The sequence below is a fragment of the Phocoena sinus genome, chromosome 16 (genome assembly GCF_008692025.1).
Source record: "Phocoena sinus isolate mPhoSin1 chromosome 16, mPhoSin1.pri, whole genome shotgun sequence".
Classification (NCBI taxonomy): domain Eukaryota; kingdom Metazoa; phylum Chordata; class Mammalia; order Artiodactyla; family Phocoenidae; genus Phocoena; species Phocoena sinus.
The window spans coordinates 22949490-22969108 of NC_045778.1; the positions used below are offsets into that span (position 1 = coordinate 22949490).

A 19619-nucleotide genomic window follows, 5' to 3' on the forward strand; every position below is an offset into this window, starting at 1 on the left:
GGGGCAGAGGCTCCTAGCACCTGTGGCAGGCTCTGGGCGGGCACACTTGCTGTGTGTTTATGGGGTGCGGGTTAGAGCTCTCCAGGAGCCTGGGGGAGAGGGAAGCAGGACTGAGACCTGTCGTCAGCACAGGTTGTGTGATTATACGTGTGTGAGATCCGCAGCGGCCCTGGTGTAAATGTGCAGAATGTGTATGTGGGAGTGAGCGTGTGTGTGCCCGTGTGTGTGCACATGCGTGCTAACAGGGTATGTACTCTCTGGAGAAGCCCGGGACAGGTGGCAGCCTTGGCAGTGAAGGCTGAGGCCCTGGTCCAAATGTGTGAGGCGCTCCTGGAATTTGGGGTCATGGACTCTGAAAGGAGTGGAGGGAAGACAAGCCGTGCTGTTAATACCCACCGTGTGTGGGGCTTTGCGCTGGCGCTTTTCATGCGTTATCTCGTCGGAGCCTCACGATAACCCTCTTGTTATCCCGTTTTGCAGTTGAGGAAATTGAGGCTCCGAGAAGTTAAAAGAGTTGCTGGAGGTACCGAGTGGGTCAGTGGTAGGACCTGGGCTCAGAGCTGGTAGGAGGTGGTGGAGATTCCAGCCCACCACCCCCAGGAAGGCGGGGTGTACATCCAGGGACCAGGGACAGCAGTGGTCGTGAGCTGCGGAGGCAGACAAGGGCCTGAGGAGATGCTCAGCTCTAGCCTGGAGGGTCTGGTGATTCTGGGGGCTGGCAGAGATCAGGTCGTGGGAAAGGAGGGGGCGTCTCTCTTCCCACTCAGCAGGGAGGCTGGCCCTCCGGAGAGCTGGGCTACCAGCCTCTGTGTGTCCAGGACACACCCTTGCCCCTCTCCGGGCCTCTGATTCCCCATCTGGATTAATAACAGCACCGACCTCAGGATGCGTGTGAGGATCCCACTGAGGCGGGAGCAGAGTAAACAGCACGTGGTTCATGCCCTGGATCCTTAGCTCTTATAATTACACCAGGTGGGGACACCCCGGGGCTCCAGAGCCTTTGCCATCCCCACCTGGCTGGGGGCTCGGGTCCCACTGTGCAGCCATTCTCTGACCCCTGATGCCTCCAGGGTGAATGAGGCTGTAACTCGGGGGCCTTTGCTGGGGCGTCTGCAGCTACACACCTTCCGCCCGCCGGTCACCCAGCGCCTTTCAGTTACAAGTTGTGAGTTACTCGCTGACTGGGACTTTAAGGGGGAAAAATGAACAGATATTTTTTATACTCCGGCTCTGTGCCAGGCCCTGTGCTGGGCTAAGGACGCTGAGATGGAGGAGGTACACTGACAGGCTATGGGAGAGACAGGATATCTGTAATTGCAACAGTGCTAAAAGTCAGATGCTGATTTGATGACCGTAATAGTGCCTACCATTATTAAGTGCCAACTGCATGCCATGCACTCTGCCTAGTTCTTTATATATATGAACTCCGTTGATTGTCCCAAGAGCCCCATGGCAGGGTAGGTGGGCAAGGGATACTGCGATTATCCTCATGGGGCAGCAGCCCTATGAGCTAGGTAGAATTACCATTCCCATTTTATAGATGGTAAAACTGAGGCAACACAGGGCGGCTAAGTAACTTTCCCAGATCAATCCGGCTCCAGAGCCTGTACTCTTAGCCTCTACGCTCTGCTGTCGAAGTTGTAGGGAGGGCAAATCCCCGAGGACTGGACAATCAAAGAAGGCTTCATGGAGGAGGGGAGAATTGTGCTGAGCCTTAAATGTGGGTGGAGATTAGTCGGGCAGGAAGAAGGGGAGACAAGGTGAGAGGAATGGTGTGCACCAGGGTCCAGAGGCAGGGGTGCTATGTGGGGGCAGTGGGATGATCCATCGGACTGGAGAAAGGCTCAGATGGGAAGGAGTGACAGGTGGGCAGGGAGCCCCTAGGGGCCCACTGGGACGGCCTTGAAACCCCTGAGGTGTGGCTGGTGCTCCTGTGGAGGGGAATAGAAATCTGTGTGACCCTCTCCCCATGGCCAGCGGTGAAGAACCAGGTCACAGGCAGCTTCATCCTCAACCCCAAGGGCAAGGAAGCCACGAGCCGGACCTTCACTGCAATGGGCCTGGAGTGGGAGTACGCGGTGGAGGACGCCAAGGAGAGCCTCAAGACCGGTGGGCCCCTGCCGGAAGCCATTGCCGTCCTGGTGAGTCCCCACCCTGCATGGTGGCCCCTACCCGCCCCACCCCACCCCCCCGCTTGCTGCCCCAGCCCAATCCCCTAGCTCACCGTCTCTGCTGCTGAGCCAGTGCAGGCCTGGTGGAAATCCTGTTCTGGTGTCTTCAGGAGCCTGGGCAAGGCCAAGATGCCCTCTGAGCTTCGAGGCTGGGAGGATGGCAAGTGAGGAGGAACAAAGAAATGGTTGTCTCACTGTCTGATCAGAGATGCCCCACACAGGGAGTCTGTTCTCCTTAACACGGGGTCAGAAATAGGGCCCAGGAGGAGCTGGAGGGACCTGGGTTGGTCCCCCCATCGTTCTGCCATCATCCAGTATCCAGTTGCATTATGGCTTTGCCAGCAAGTGAGTCCAGGAGTCCAGTGGCCTGTGGCCCAGGAGTGCTGTCAGGCACTGCCAGCCTCCTGAGAGGGGGATGGGGCCACTGTCCCAGCTGAGGCCCACCTCTGCCCACACCCCCTCTTCCTAGACCATAAGCCAGGGCTTACGGAGCAGGGATCGTTAACTCAGGAGACCAGACCGGGAGGGGCTCTATTGGCACCGGCTGGTGGCAGGGAGACCTTCTACAGGCTTTGTTCCTGGTGCTACCCTCATTAGTCAGGGAGGTCCTAGAGGGCAGGCTCTGAAGCCTATTGATGTCAGCATATTAATTCAGTCCAGCATGTGCTTCCTACTCACCCTATATTTGTTGTCCACCCATACACCCATGGCTGATTAATTTTCAACGAGAGTACCAAGACCATTCAGTGGGAAAAGAAGAATCTCTTCAACTAATGGTGCTGGGACAACCGGACATGCACATGCGGAAGAATGAAGTTGAACCCCTGCCTCACACCATATACCCAAATCAGCTCAAGATAGATCAAAGCCCCGAGTACAAGAGCTAGATATGATACCAAAAGCATGAGCAACAGCAACAAAAAAAGATATAAATTGGTCTTCATGGAAATCGAAAGCTTTTGTACATCAAAAAAGACGTTTTGAAGAAAGTGAGAAGATAACCTGAACAGACTGGGAGAAAATATTGGCAATCCTATATGTGATGAGAGTCTCTATTGTAGACCATCTTCTAGAGTCAGGCAGTGTGGGTGCTCTGGTGAGCAGGACAGACCAGCAGACATGGTTCCTGCCTTCATTGGAACTTAGGTGTGTGGGAAGGAGAATCACCGATGGGCACACAGGCTGTTCTCAGGCCTGGCACACAGTAGCTGCTTAGCTTGAGTTGTTTGTTTTTTTTTTAAAAAACATCTTTATTAGAGTATAATTGCTTTACAATGGTGTGTCAGTTTCTGCTTTATAACAGAGTGAATCAGTTATACATATACATATGTCCCCACATCTCTTCCCTCTTGCGTCTCCCTCCCTCCCACCCTCCCTATCCCACCCCTCTAGGTGGTCACAAAGCACCAGCTGATCTCCCTGTGCTATGTGGCTGCTTCCCACTAGCTATCTGTTTTACGTTTGGTAGTGTATATATGTCCATGCCACTCTCTCACTTTGTCACAGCTTACCCTCCCTCCTCCCCATATCCTCAAGTCCATTCTCTAGTAGGTCTGCGTCTTTATTCCCATCTTGCCCCTAGGTTCTTCTGACCATTTTCTTTTTTAGATTCCATATATATGTGTTAGCATACAGTATTTGTTTTTCTCTTTCTGACTTACACTTCACTCTGTATGACAGTCTCTAGGTCCATCCACCTCACTACAAATAACTCAATTTCATTTCTTTTTATGGCTGACTAATATTCCATTGTATATATGTGCCACATCTTCTTTATCCATTCACCCGATGATGGACACTTAGGTTGCTTCCATGTCCTGGCTATTGTAAATAGAGCTGCAGTGAACATTGTGGTACATGACTCTCTTTGAATTATGGTTTTCTCAGGGTATATGCCCAGTAGTGGGATTGCTGGGTCGTATGGTAGTTCTATTTGTAGTTTTTTAAGGAACCTCCCTACTGTTCTCCATAGTGGCTGTATCAATTTACATTCCCACCAAGAGTGCAAGAGTGTTCCCTTTTCTCCACACCCTCTCCAGCATTTATTGTTTGTAGATTTTTTTTTCTGTTTTGGAGTTTATATTATTTTGCTGTTGTTATTTTTATTTTTTAACATCTTTATTGGAATATAATTGCTTTATAATGCTGTGTTAGTTTCTGCTTTATAACAAAGTGAATCAGTTATACATATACATATGTTCCCATATCTCTTCCCTCTTGAGTCTCCCTCCCTCCCACCCTCCCTATCCCACCCCTCTAGGTGGTCACAAAGCAGCAGCTGATCTCCCTGTGCTATGCGGCTGCTTTCCACTAGCTATCTGTTTTACGTTTGGTAGTGTATATATGATGATGGCTATTCTGACCGGTGTGAGATGATACCTCATTGTAGTTTTGGTTTGCGTTTCTCTAATGATTAATGATGTTGAGCATTCTTTCATGTGTTTGTTGGCAGTCTGTATATCTTCTTTGGAGAAATGTCTATTTAGGTCTTCTGCCCATTTTTGGATTGGGTTGTTTGTTTTCTTGATATTGAGCTGCATGAGTTGGTTGTATTAGCCTCAGTTTTGCCATGTGGCTACAGGTCTGAAAGGCCTCGCCAGTGCGTGCTCAGTGCTGCCCCCTCCTGGCTCTCACTGGTTCTGCTTCTGACCCCACATCCTCCCCTTTGACCCCTCTTCCCCGGTCTCCCTATGCTGGCCTTACTTCCCTGCTCTCCAGTCCTTTGCCACCTCGTCTGTCTCCCTTCAGGTGCTCCCCCCAGCTGAGGGTGGCCCCCGCAGCAGCCTGGCCTACAAGTACGTCATCCACGAGGACCTGCTGCCCCTTATCGGGAGCAACAACGTGCTCCTGGAGGAGACGGACACCTACGAGTGGGCACTCAAGAACTGGGCACCCTGCACCAAGGCCTGCGGAGGAGGTACTCGCTTGCCTGACCGCAGACGCCTTGTGGGAGGAGTGGGAGGGGTCGGGGGCCTGACATCGTCTCCACTTGGCATGTCCCCGGCTCGTGCCTCAGTTTCTCCTTGAAGGTCTCTGGGGTGTGGCAGGGTGCCTGGGCAGGGCCTTGGGGCTGGGCTGGGGGTGCTAGAGCAGTATCCGGGGCAGGACCTCTGCCCTGTAAGGGCTCACCAGCTGCGCGCAGAGACAGCAGCCCACGTCCCCACCTGTGCTATACCAGTGACACCTGAGATGGGCTGGTCAAGGAAGGCTTCTTCAGAAAGTGACTTGGGGATGGGAAGATGCAAAGGCACAGAGGGAGGGGGGATTGGCTGCAGTCTCTCCGGAGCTCACTGTCCCTGAGGCTCTGGGCAGGACAGTGGGGGCCTGGTGAGACTGACCCCCACGGCAGGCTGTCCTCCCTTCAGGGATCCAGTTCACCAAGTACGGCTGCCGGCGCCGACGAGACCACCACATGGTCCAGCGGCACCTGTGCGACCACAGGAAGAGGCCCAAGCCCATCCGCCGGCGCTGCAACCAGCACCCGTGTGCCCAGCCTGCGTGAGTGCTTTCTGGGGGAGGGACAGGAGGCTGACCGCAGACCCTCTCTCTGCCCTGACGTCAGGACGAGGGGCAGGTGAGCCTGCTTCCGCCAGCGCTGGAGGGTGGAGGCACGTAGCCCCCGCAGCTGGGACTTCTTGAGCAGAGAGCACCCACACGCCAGCTTCTGCCCATGGCCCGCGCGGGCTTCCTTGCCCGTCCATCCCCTCTGGGATTTCTGCATTAACTTTCACTCCCAGAAGGAGGAAGATGCTGCCTTTGTTCTACTCCTCCCAGGATTATTTTACAGATGGGGAAGCTGAGGCCCGATCTGGGGACACAGCTTTCCCTCAGTGATCCAGGGGGTCCATGCAGGTGAAGAGGATTTCAGTGTTTCCAGAACCTAGGCCAGGACGCTGTCTACCAGTCCTTCCCTGCCCAGTCATCTGGGGCCCAGGGATGCGGTCTGGCCTTCCAGCCCCGAGCTGTGGTCTAGCCCCTGATTGGGATTCCCTGGCCTGAGGACACAGGCTCTTTTTGAGCCCAAGGTCATGTTCTTGGGGTTACTTGGAGGTGGCTTTGGGGAGAGGAGAGAGCTATAATCTGTGGAGGATCGATGTCTGGTCTCTGGGCCTGTTGCCCAGCTCGTCCTCAGCCCCAGCAGGCTTCTCTAGTGGCCCCCAGGTAGGGCCGAGGGTGGCTGGCCAGTAGGAAACCATGAAGAGCTGAGTCCATCCTCCTGCCTCCCAGGAGTCCTCCCAGGGTTGGGGGGTCCCAACTCGGCCTTGCTGATCCACAGCAGCTCTGCTCCCACAGGGTAGAGGGACCTCAGAGCCAGGGCGGGAGCTGCTGACCGGTGCTAGAGGCTGCCATGGCCTCCCTGTGCCTGGCCCGGGCCACGATCCCCAGCCCCCTGGCTCTCCATGGTTCTTTTTTTTTTTTTTTTTTTTTTTTTTGGGGTTTGCAGGCCTCTCACTGTTGGGGCCTCTCCCGTTGCGGGGCACAGGCTCCGGACGCGCAGGCTCAGCGGCCATAGCTCGTGGGCCTAGCCGCTCCGCGGCATGTGGGATCTTCCCGGACTGGGGCACGAACCCATGTCCCCTGCATCGGCAGGCGGGCTCTCAACCACTGCGCCACCAGGGAAGCCCCATGGTTCTTTTTTATGTATTACTTTTTATTCAGGCCACTTTGCCCGCAAACATCTGTGATCACAGAGCATGCGGGGCTAACTCTGCCATGACCCCTAGCAGGTCACCCCACCCTGGCTTGTCTCCTTATCTGTAAAATGTCAAATGAAGTTTCGGGGCTTTTTGTTTTGTTTGTTAAGGGAAGGGGTTGGCTAAAGCCATCGTTTACTAAATGATGCCTCAGGAAACAGAGGGGAGTGGGAGTTGGGGGCTGCCCCTCCGTCCACCCCACCAGAGCAGTTTTGCTTTTGTCTAACTCTTCCAGTGGGCGCCTGCTTAAGGTGCTGCTGGAAGCTGCTCTGTGGCTAAAAGACGCTTGGAGACTAGCGGCTTAGCTGATCAGCACCAAAGCTCTGCAGGCGCTGACGGTGATAGTCATAGTGCCTGCACTTACGACATGCCTACTGCATGCCGTGCACTCTGCCATGTGCTTCACATACACAGGTCCTTTAATTGTCCCAAGAGCCCCATGGTAGGGGCTTCTACTCTGCAAGCTGTGATTTTCATCCGTTTGTGCTCGGCTGAATGTCAGCACCTAGGACAGTGCCTGCGCATGATAGACACGCGAATATTTATGAAGTGTTGAAAGAATCCTGATGTAAAGATGGGGTAACTGAGGCTTAGGGGGGTTAATAGCTTGTCCAAGGACCTGCAGGGTGTCAGGATTTAAATATGCATTATACCCATTTTTCAGATGAGGAAACAGAGGAGAGAATACGTGACCTCCCTAAGGCCACACGCCTGACAGCTGCAGAGCCACGTGGGTGGTTGGCTTAGCCCCCAAGCATTCTGAAGCCCAAACCATCTCTGTGGCTCCTGCCTTTGGTGGTTCAGGGAGTGGGAGTGGCCCTGGGAGGAAGTGTCCCATAGTCCCGCCTTTCCTCCACCTTTCTCCCTGTCTGTCTCCAGGTGGGTGACGGAGGAATGGGGCACCTGCAGCCGGAGTTGTGGGAAGCTGGGGGTGCAGACTCGGGGAGTGCAGTGCCTGCTGCCCCTCTCCAACGGTACCCACAAGGCCATGCCGGCCAAGGCCTGCCCCGGGGACCGGCCCGAGGCCCGCCGGCCCTGCCACCGCGTGCCCTGTCCAGCCCAGTGGCGGACGGGAGCCTGGTCCCAGGTGAGCTGTCCTCAGGGCGTGGGAGGGGCTGGGCCGACAGGCACCTGCCTTGCAAAGTCAAGGAAGAGGACGGTCTGGGTGGAGGAGCTGCAGAGAGATCTGGCGCTCCCTGCAGGCCGAGTGTTTCTGGCTGAATCCCTCTCCCCACATCTGATCTGATTTTTCTCAAAACTAAGTCCAACGATATGCTGGGCCATGGTTTTGGGCTTGGCCTTTATATCCATTCACTATCAGCTTTGACCTTCACAGAGTTAGGAGGCCTGGGCTAATATCCCTGTGTTACAGATGAGCAAATTGTAAGACACTCTTTTTTTTTTTTTTTTTTGCGGTACGCGGGCCTCTCACTGTTGTGGCCTCTCCCGTTGTGGCGCAACAGGCTCCGGACGCGCAGGCTCAGCGGCCATGGCTCACGGGCGCAGCCACTCCGCGGCATGTGGGATCTTCCCGGACCGGGGCACGAACCCGTGTCCCCTGCATCGGCAGGCGGACTCTCAACCACTGCGCCACAAGGGAAGCCCCAAGACACTCTTGTATTAAGAAATATTTACTGGGACTCCCCTGGATGTCCAGTGGTTAAGACTCGGCACTTCCACTGCAGGGCGCACGGGTTCAATCCCTGGTCGGGAAACTAAGGTGCCAAGTACGTTCCAGGCACACTGTGCTAAGAATGCCTGGAACCCACTACCAACCAGACAGACCTGATTCTTGTCCTCATGGTGCTTACTGTCTAGTGAGGGAGACGTAAGAGACAAGTACCAATAACAAAAGCATTGACAGGTTGCAGTTGGAGCTGAGCAGAGGTAAACAGGGTAACATATCAGGGAGGGCCTCTCTGAGGAGGTGACATTCGAGCTGGGACCTGAGGTGTGAGCCATATGAAGACCCTGAGACACGAACAACCTTGCCATGTTCCAGAAACCTAAAGGGCATTGGGACTAGAGCTTAATGAGAGGGGCAGGGGTTACACGACATCTTTGGAGAGTGGGCAGGGGGTCAAATCCTGCAGGGCTTTATGAGGAGTTAGAGTTATTCTAAGAGCAGCGGGAAACTTGAAAGGTTTTAACGTGTATGTCACCAGCTCTGATTTCAGGTTTAAAGATCACTCTGGCAGCTCTGTAGCAAGTTCATTGCTGGGAGGCCAGGGAAGAAAAAGGCAAACAGTAAGAAGGTTGTGGAATAGTCCAGGGGCCACAGGGAAGTTTTTTCAAGTTTGGGGTTTTCTCTTAAAAATGAGTTTGATATGAACCTTGAAGATATTATGTAGAGTGAAATAAGCCAGACACAAAATGATAAATACAGTATGATTCCACTTATGTGAGACACCTAGAGCAGTCAAATTCATAGGGAGAGAAAGTAGAAGTGTGGTTGCCAGGGACCAGGGGAGAGGGGAGTGGGATGTTAATGTTTAATGGGCACAGAATTTCAGTTTGGGAAGAAGAAACCGTTCTAGAGATGGATGGTGGCGATGGTTGTGCAGTAATGTGAATGTACTTAGTACCACTGAACTGTACACTAAAAAATGGTTACAATGTAAATTTTATGATCTGCATATTTGATTACAATTTTTAAAACCTCCTTCGATCATGGAAATAAGCACAGTGATGTTTATTGTAACAGCAGAATATCAGGAAATATTCTAAATATCTATCCATAGGAAATTGGACCCCCCTCAAAAAAAACCCCTTGCTCTATTCATGTAATAAAATACCATACAGCAAGAAAAATGAATAAGCTTGAGCCATACTCATCAATATAGATAACCCTCAGAAAAATAGGTGAGAAAAAGCACTGAAGTATGAAGGAAGTAGCACTACCGATGGGGATACGATTTACTTAAAGTTTAAAAAGGCACAACGCGGTATTTGAAAATGCGCCAGAATACTGATTTACTGAAGTTGCTAGTGGGGGTGTTTGAACAGGCGTTCATGACCAACTTCCTCATACCTTCCTGTAGGCTTGAAATATTGCGTAATACAGAGTATTTTAAAGAACTAAAAATCCCCACACAACCTGTGCAGATTTTATATTCTTCTCCATAATATATAGCTTTATTTGTTTGAATATAAACCAGAAAGACCGCTGATCCATAAAGGGCCCCTTACGTAAAACAGGGAGGTGACAGCTGGTGGAAGATAGTTGCCCCTGTAAGATGGGCAGAGCCTTCCAGAGCTATTGCTGTTTGTAATTATTCCTCCTGGGAAGATGAGCCGTCTTTGTCCCACTGTTCTGTGTGGCATGTGACCCTTGTGTCTCCTTTGCTCATCACCTGCCCTGGTATGAGAAGTGGACCTTTGCAAGTCCTTCCCATCCCGCTAGGGGAGGCTGTGCTCAGTGCCTACAAACCCGGTGACCTGGTAACGTAGGGCACCCTTGCTTTTCCTGAAGCCACCCCACCCCTTTATCAGAGTATGTGGGTTCCAGGGCATGATGTGTGTGGCAGCCCTTTCAAATGGTCTTCTGTTCCTTGTACCCACACCTTTCCCTCTTAGAGAAGAAGACACTTTTGAGCATGTCTCTACAAGCTGAGTGTTGGAAACAAAGTCATTGAATGTCAGAGCTAGAGGGGTCTATGGTGACCCCATCATCCAGTTCTCTCAGCTTAGCTGTTGTTACAGTCTGGGTTCCTACATCCCCTTAACAAGGTATCATCAAGTGCATGGACCTGCCTCAGGTCCCTTGGGCTAGTGGATGGCAGCAGGGTGATACACAAAATATTTAAGGACCCAGGCACAGGCCAGACAGAGTGAAAACAAGCAGTAGTGCCGGAATGGGGTCCCACAGGCCCCTCCAGATGGTGGGAAGGTTCAGGGGCTTCCAAGATCGGGGCAGTGGCTCTTTCCCACCTGGTACAGGAGTATTTGACAGTTGCTGTGCTGTCCTGGAGAGGCTGTTGAGAGCAGTCCTTGCATGTCCCTCTGGTCCAGCAGAGACTTGGCACCCTTCTCTGTCCCCTTTCTGTCCTGGGCACTGGCTGGACTGCAGAGCTCACCGCCTCCTTCCACTGTCTCTCCACACCTCCCGCCCCCGTCTCCCCACGGCAGTGCTCCGTCACTTGCGGAGAGGGCGTCCAGCTGCGGCAGGTGGTGTGCCGGGCCAACGCCAGCAGTCTGGGGCAGTGTGAGGGGGACAAGCCGGACACAGTCCAGGTCTGCAGCCTGCCCGCCTGCGGAGGTAAGCCGGGTAGGATGGGGGTCAAGCCCAGCTCCTCCGGCCTAGACCTGAGGCCCAGCTTGGCTGGCTTCCCAGCCCAAATACTAGAGCTGCTTTTCCCCTTCACAGGAAATCTCCAGAATTCCACAGTGAGGGCTGACGTCCGAGAACTTGTGACCCCAGACGGGGAGTGGGTGCCACAATCTGGGCCCCTAGATCCCATCAACAAGATATCATCAAGTAAGTGTATCTCTGGACCCCACCCCCTCCCCATTCTTCCAGTGTTCACGGCATCGTGGGCATGGGCCGTGCAGTGGAGTGGACCCAGCTTCCAGTCTGTCCACGTGACCTTAGCCTCTTGGAGCCTTGGATTCCTCAGCTGTGAGGTGGGGATGATGCTTATATTGGTCCATGGTTCCTTATCTGCAGTTCCAAAATATTGAAAGCTGCAAGTGTCCCCCTAAATTTGGTGCAGACTCACTGGGAAGCAAAATCTGAACTGAACTAACGAGAGATTAGTTATTCTTTTGCTACGGAAACATTGCCGTATTTGGTTGCACGGTGACCTCCAGTCTCCACTGGGGAAATTAATGTAAATACACTGAATATTACTCTTCTAACCTCAGAAGTTCTGAATTATGAACCATATCTGGTTCCAAGATTTTTGGATAAGCAATTGTAGTTCTGAGCTCTCTTTATAGGTCTGTTGAGAGAATTAAATGAGATAATGCATGCATTCCTGCTTAGTAGTCAGCCAACAACAAATATAGTAGCAGTCATTTCTCTCTGCTTCACGATCAGGAGCCCAGCAGCTCACCCTCTCATCTTTCCATCCATCCACCCATCCATCCATTAATAAATATTAACTAAGCCACCTACTATATACCAGGCTCTATGTTCTGTGCTTCCTTCCTAGGTTCCTTCTCTGTTTCCCTTTCTTTACCTTCCCAAGGACCAGGGTCTGACAAGATGAGTAGCAGAAAGATCCCAGACCCAAAACTCCTAGTTAGAGGATCAGTTGGCTGTGTGACCTTGTACAAATTCGTGAAACTCTCTGAGCTCAGCGACCTCATCTGTAAAATGGAGGGGATCTGATTAAATGGTCCTCAAAGGAACTTCTGGCTCCAGTCTTGCTGCTGCTCTGCCCCTGTGCTGAGGCTCAGGCTGTTCAAGTGCTTGGGTTTCCTTTTCCTTTTCCTCTGGGGAGCAAAGGGGAGCTCTGATTCTGACCCTAGAATTCTAGCGCCATCTAGAGGCCACTGGCTTTCCATTTTCTCTAGCCTCTCTCCTGTTCCCCTAAGCCAGCACCCTACCTTTTCTCTCTTCTCTTTCTCTCCCCCTCCTCTCCTCTTCCCTGTCCCCCTCCTTTTCTCTTTCCCTGGAAAATTAATAGAAAGCAAAGCTCCTGCCTTCACATCATCTGGAGAGACCTACCTGAAGTTATCACAGAAATGCAAAAACATTTTTAGATGACATTTGAACAAGAAGCAAACAAAACTAATATAATGAGCACCCCTCATGCCAGGAACTTTACAAATGCTACTTACAATAATCATATTATTATTCATTGGTAAATGTCAGCATTATCCCCATTTCACAGAAGAAACTGAGTGTTGGACAGTTTAAATGACTTGCCCGAAGCCTTGCAGCTTTTTAGTGATAGAGCCTTGATCGGAACCTAGATCTGCTTGATTCCAAGTTTGTTGGTGGGGGGCTTTACTGTTCCAAATGCGTGCTCACCAGGGCAGGACGTTTAAGCTGCTCGTCACAGTGTGAGTAACCCGGGCATCTGCCTGGCCCTGGCCAGAGTGGATCGGATTCCTTTGGGTTGATTGGGAGGTGGTGAGGGCGGGAGGTGGAGGGCTGAGTGGGGGTTGTAACCTGGCTGATGGGCGTCCTCCAGCATCGGTCCTTGCAGCGGAGCCCTGTGTGGAGGACAGGTCCGTCTTCTGCCAGATGGAAGTGCTTGATCGCTACTTGCTCCATCCCTGGCTACCACCGGCTGTGCTGTGAGTCCTGTACCACGAAGGCCTCCGGCCCTGACACGAGCCCGGACCCCAGCCTTGCCTCACCGCCACCCTTCTCCACTCCTGGGAGCCCCTTCCGAGGACCCAAGGCCCCTCCAGAGGCTGTGGAGCCCACTGTGGGACCAGCGGGATCAGACGGGCCATCAGCATGGCCGAGCCACACAGCTCCCAGGACCTCTGGGCACAAGCTCCCAGTGAGCCCAGCCGCCGCTTTGCTGCTCAGAAACGGAACCCTACAGTATTCTGGGGCACTTCTCCTAGTGCCCCCCGGGGACTGCCCTGGGGCTGGGCTGGGGCCCCTACACCAGTCTCTGAAGATAAGGGGCAGCTCAGGGAAGACCCGAAGCATCCAGGCACCAGCCTTCCCACCACCTCCCCGGTGACATGAGCCTGGCCTTGCCCATCCCTCCGGTCAAGTTTACATGCTCTGTGCTGCCCCAGACATCCCGGCTCAGAGGACACACAGCGGGGGCCAGGGCAAGCACGGACTGCCTTTTTAAATTATTTGCCTTCTTATTGTTCTAGTTTGGGGCTGTGACACTTTTCACCCCATGAAGTGGGTCTATGAGGAAGAAACAGATCAGGGAAAGCCCTAACCGGAGATACCTCAGCAAGCAGCCCAGGTGACCGAATCAAACCTCTCAGGGGCTCCTGGCAGTCTCTCCTGCCAGGACTGAGGGCCAGCTAAGTCCCCCCCCCCCCACAACACACACACACAGCCACCGGGCCTCACACTGCCTCCCTTTGCCAGAAATTGTGGGGACCCCTGTGGAGACCCTGAGTACCAGGCTCCTCTGCCAAGAGGGGCAGAGCAGGGCCGGGAAAGGTCGGGGGAACCCTCACAGGGTGGTCCAAGAGGAAGTGGGCTGGGCCGAATGTGGTCGTGAGGCTCCAGCTGCAGGGCTAGGGTGGGCGGGAGGCCAGTTCATCTCAGACCCAGCTCTTCATAGCGAGAGCTCCAGACAGCTCCTCTGGCCATGGCCAAAGGGCAGAGTCCACCTTGCACTTGCTGGCTGGAGGGCCATGTTGGTGGCCACCTCTGCCCCTGAAGGTGGCACTTCCTATTACTTCCGGTGCCTCCAGTTTACAGGTGGGCCTTTTAACCTCACCCACGGGCCCCCCTGAGAAGGGGGCTCTGGACACTCTGGAACATGTGTCCTCATCGTCCAGGGGGTCCCCAGCTGGTGCTAGGCCCCCCTGGCTGGACCAGGAACGGCAACTGTGGTCGTCACTCCGGCGCGTGAAGAGAGCACGGGCTGGAAGGTGACTTTGTGGGGCACAGAGGAGACGTGAGTTTCTCAGGCTTAGAGCCCTGCCAGTCCATTGCCCTCTACCAAAGACCGCTCCTGCTGGAGTCAGACGTCTTCTTCTCCCACCCGGCTTAAAGCTGGACTGGAGGTCCATTTGTGGTACTGGGTGCGGGTGTGGGGGTGACCAGGCTCCAGGGCTGAGGACCGGAGCCCACTCATAGCCGGGTCCTGGGGATGACAAGGGCCAAGTGCCCCAGGGCAGGACGTGAGCCTCTGCCCCTCATGCAGGTGGGGAGGAGACAGCACTGTGGAGCCTCAGCCACACCCATGTTACCTCCAAGGGCAGGTAACTTCCCTGGGCCCTCTGGCTCTCAGGAAGCCACCCGGTTCCCGGGACCTCTCCCAGGGATCCTCACTCTAAGTCATGCAGAGGGTCTCGCAGACTCCTCAGCAGGCCGTAGAGGTGCTGGCTAGTTCTTCTGTTCCAGGGCAAGGGGGCCACTCTGAGCCAGGCTAGAGGAATAGGAGCAGTGGGCCCCGGGCGGCAACCCCCGGAGAGTGGAGGCCCTAGAGGGGCTCCCCAGGTGCCCTCTCCGCCCGCTGCCTGCCCCCTCCCGGCAAGGCTGGGGCACACACTGAACCATTCCTGCGCGACCCAGCCTGCCTGTGTTAAGTGCCTTTGAGATCCAGATCCTTACAATTTTATGTATTTATTAACATTGTCCTTGGTGTTTGTTTTGGACCCCAGAACGTTGTGCTGTGTTTTTCTTTTTCTCTCTGTTTTAGTGGAAAGGGCCAGCAAAGCCAGAGCTCTAATGTGCTGGGCTGGTAAGATGATTGGGGTTGGGGGTGGACAGGGAGGGACAGAGCCACGAGAAGACTTGGCCCCCCAGCCTCCCCGCCGTGGCCCCGCTTGCTCTGGGGCTCCTCTAAACATCACCTTAGGGTGGAGAGGCAAGAACGGGCCTGGGGACCTGGGGGTCCTACTTAGGCTCCTCCACCAAGTAGCTGTGTGACCTTGGGCAAGTCACTGTCCAGAGCTTGGTCCAAAGGGTGGAAGCACCTGGGAGGTAATTTGGGGGTCGGCATAGGGAAGGACGTTCTAATGAACTTTCAAACACACGGGGTGTCTCCCTTGGAAGGTGGTGAGCGCTCTTTCCCTGGAAAAGTCTATGCAGGATGAGGATGCCAGACGGGAGGTGGAAGGAACGTGATGCATCTTACTGGGCAGGGAGGGCCGACATGCAAGGTGCTGTATAATTTCAGACTACCCCTTTCCCATGACAGACGTCATTAATCCTTACCACACCCTTTCAACGAGTGTATCACAGGCCCCTCCCTGACATTTGTGGGGCCCAGGGCAAGAGGAGACCCCTGTCCAGGGACCTCACACACCTGTGTGTGTCTAGGCCTCAAGTCCCAAGCTCCATTTACATCCCTGTGCAAACAGCTTCCCCTTGGAAACTGCCCCTCCTAAACAGCTACCACTTGGGCCTAGGGGTGCCTACATGGTGACCCAGTCACACCTTAGGGGGACTGACCTAGGGAGATGCTACCACAGGCCCTAGATTTGGGACCGTTTGGGCGGGGCATCCTGTGGGCCGTTGTACTCCGAGTGTAGCCTGCAAGGAGGGAGATCATGGACCCTGGGTGGGCACATGCCCTTGGTGCAGTGCAGTCCTTGCCATGGTGGGTAGTATGGGTGGAGTGGGGCCCTCTAAGAGCCCCAGCACCCCAGCTCTGACAGCAGTCGTGGCACATTTCATGGGGCAGGGATAGCACATGGAAACACATGCCGATGCTTCCCCATCTCTTGCCCATGGCAGACACTGCCAATCCATCAGTGCCTTCTCCCCCTAAGAGTCCTTCACAGAGTGTTCCAGGTACTGACCTCTGATCAGCTGCCATCAGCAGGACAAGGAATCCTAATAAATAGGATAATACTTGGCTGCCTGTGCCACTCATGCCGATGGCAGGGTGATCATAAATGGAAACATCTTTGGCTTTGATGAGGCGTCCAGCAACAGGGGAGTAACGTTCTTGGGGGCACAAAACCAGACGTACAAACAGCAACCACCACCACAGACACTTGCAGCATTTCTTTTGGTAGTTCTGCCATTTGCTGCCTGAATTGTCATGGTAAGTAATGAGCTGTGATTCAGGGAAACCTCAGCTGCGGGGTGGCCCTGGTGAAGTGTAGAGGATTGGGAAGCAGCTAAGGAAGAGGGTTTTTATCTTCTTTCCCACAATTTAAAGTATTATAACTAACAAGGCTACACAATTTTTTTTGGTGTGAGAAAACCAGGTTTATCTGCTGCTGTCAGTTCTAGAGTATTGCAAACAACAAGATCATGGATTTAAAAAAGGACAGCTTATCCGGCCGTGCCACAGGAGTGGGCCAGAGTCAGGGGTTTGGGCTCCTCTAAGCCCCCAGGCCTCCACCTGTGGAATCCTTCCCCTTTTCCAGTCTCCCGGTGGCCCTCCCATCCCTGAGGGGACTGTGGTCTTGGAAGCCCAGGCCACGGCCCTGACCAAAAGTTACCTACACCCTGCTTAGGATGCAGAACGCTACAAGATATCAGTCCTACCCTAACGATGAGAAGAAGCTAATCTACAAAGTCATACCTCTTAGCCCCAAGTGGATTAAATTTCAGAGGGTGACAAGTCCCTAGAAGAGAGAGGGCCCATGCACTCTTCCACCTCTGGCAGAACATGGAAGAGCATGGAAGAAAGTGGTCAACAGAGAAGCAGAAAATGCAACTGAAATTTTAACAGATTTTTAAAGGTTAGGGTGACCATTTGGAATCATAAGGAGCCCCGTGCGCAGGGGAGTCTACACCTACTCATCCCCTCTTCTCCTCAGGCCTCCTCTGGATGTACACGAGGAGTATCTGGGGCAGGACAGGAGAGCCTCGACAGCATCCCGGGGGCTCCAACCAAGTTTGAGAGTGCAAATTAAGAAAACAATACCTGTTCACAGTGCATCAGGACATAAAATACCTGTACATGAAAAACTATAATACCTTGCTGAGAGAAACCTGAGAATATCTAAAAGAAGCCTCAATATTGTTAAGATGTCAAATTCTCCCCAAAATGATCTATAAATGTAATGTTATTCCACTCAAAATTCCAGCAGACTGCGTGTTTTTTAGAAATTGGCAAACTGATGATAAAATTTTTATGGCAGATCTAGAATATCCAAAACAATTCTGAAAAAGAACGAAGTGGGAGGATTTACGCTACCTGATTTCTAGGCTTACTGTGAAGCTACAGTAACCAAGACAGTAAGGCTTTGGTGTAAGAATAGACTCACAGAACAATGGAACAGAATAGAAAGTCCAGAAATAGACTCACACAACCGTGGTTAGTTATCAACAAAGTGCCAAGGTAGGTCAATCAGGACAGGGTAGTCTTCCAATAAATGATGCTGGAAAAATGGAAGATCCGCGTGGAAAAAAATAAATCTCAACCTTCACCTCATGTCATGTGCGAAAATTGACTCAGTCAAAATGGATAATCGACTTAAAGGTAAGAACTAAAACCGTAGCACTTACCGAGGAAAAACATTTTTAAAAATCTTTGTGACCTTGGGTTAGAGTATAAACCATAAAAGAAAAGTATAAACCATAAAAGAAGAGCTTGACAAATTGGACTTGGTCAAGACTAAAAACTCCTACTCTTCAAAAGACAGTGGTGAAAAAATGAGAAGGCAAAAAACAGAAAAAAACGAATCCCCACAAGCTGGGAGAAGATATTTTCACATCATATATCTGATATTGGACTTGTATCCAGAATATATAAAGAGTTCTTAACCGCCCCCCCCAAAGAATGGGCAAAAGATTTGGACACTTTACTAAAGATATACAGTGACAAATAGATACAGGAAAAGATGCTCAACGTCATTGGTTATTAGGGAAAGGCCCATTAAAACCACAAAGATCCTACTTCCTACCCATTAGAACAGCTAAAAGTAACAAGATTGACCACATCAAGTATTGGGAGGATGCTGGGCAACTGGAACTCTCATACATTTGGGTGGGAATGCAAAGTGGTAGAGCCTCTTAGGAAAACATTTGGACCGCTCCTTATAAAGTTGAACAATAAACTTACCTACAACTCAGCAACGACTGCCCTATGTACTCACACAAGGGAAATGAAAACTTTTGTCCACAAAGCAACCTGTATGCAAATGTCCATTAACAACTTTATTCAAAATAGCCTTCAACTGGAAACAACCCAAACGTATAGCAAATAGTGAATGGATAAATAAACTGGCGTATCCATACAACGGACGGAATACTACTCAACAATAAAAAGGCGTGAGCCACTCACATGTACGTGCATACATCAACACGCACAGATATTCACAGCGTTCTGCGAAGTGAAAGAGCCAGGCCCCAAGAGACTACACACCAGGTGAGTCCCTCCACAGGAGATTTTGGAAAAGATAAAACCCTGAGGACAGAAAACAGGTGACTAGTTGCCAGGGCTGGGGTTAGGAAGGAGACTGGGAGTGGGCATGAGGGAACTTTGTGGAGAGCTGGAGATGCTCTGTCCCTTGATTCTGGTGGTGGTTACACACATTTGTCACACACATTTTCCTGTGTGAAAATTATATCTCAGTTAAAAAAAATAATTTTTAATCACATAACCAGGGTAATGGGAGACCTCTGTCACCCAAGATCTCTGCGAAAACGCTGCACTGTTCCTGGGGAAAACTGCTCCCCTCCCCCAATTGGACAGGGATTCTTTTGACTCCCGGCATCACCATTTACCAGCTGGGTGGAATTGGAAGACTCTCATCTGTAAAATGGGCATACTTTTTCCCTATCAGAATTGCTGATCACTCCTTGAGCTGCTGAGTGCAGTGTCTCTGCCTCCCTAGGCTGTAGGCTGCTGGAGGAGAGGCATGATTCTTTTCTTATTTGTATCTTTCTCTCTCCACCCCCTGCCTCCCAAAAGGCCTCAGCAGCGACCTCCGGGACTCCTGGCTGCGTGCTGCTGGAAGAAACGTGCACGGACAGCCAGAGGCGCCTCGGCAGACCCTCCGCTGCTGGGCGAAGGTCCTGTTCCTGCTGCCAGGACTCCCTGGGAGGGGGTGGCCACCAGGGCTGGCGGTGCCTCATCGCTCCCAGAGAGGTGGAGGCAGCAGGGCGCCCGCCAAGCTCAGAGTCCCCCTGGGACAAGCTCAGGGAGGCAGGGGGCCTGGCTCCACACCAGCTCTTGGACCCACATGCAGC

General features: G+C 52.5%; 1 protein-coding gene across 2 annotated transcripts in view; it reads left to right on the forward strand.

Moving 5' to 3' along the window:
• ADAMTS14 (ADAM metallopeptidase with thrombospondin type 1 motif 14) overlaps positions 1-15121 on the forward strand; it is a 93532-nt gene extending 78411 nt beyond the window's left edge. For both annotated transcript variants that reach the window (XM_032609091.1, XM_032609092.1), the window contains exons 16-22: positions 1978-2141; positions 4920-5088; positions 5537-5669; positions 7745-7952; positions 10994-11123; positions 11232-11342; positions 13021-15121. In XM_032609091.1, coding sequence (XP_032464982.1) covers positions 1978-2141; positions 4920-5088; positions 5537-5669; positions 7745-7952; positions 10994-11123; positions 11232-11342; positions 13021-13115 — 1010 coding nt within the window. In that variant the 3' untranslated portion in view covers positions 13116-15121. The remainder of the gene's footprint in view (positions 1-1977; positions 2142-4919; positions 5089-5536; positions 5670-7744; positions 7953-10993; positions 11124-11231; positions 11343-13020) is intronic.
• The last annotated feature ends 4498 nt before the right edge of the window (positions 15122-19619 follow it).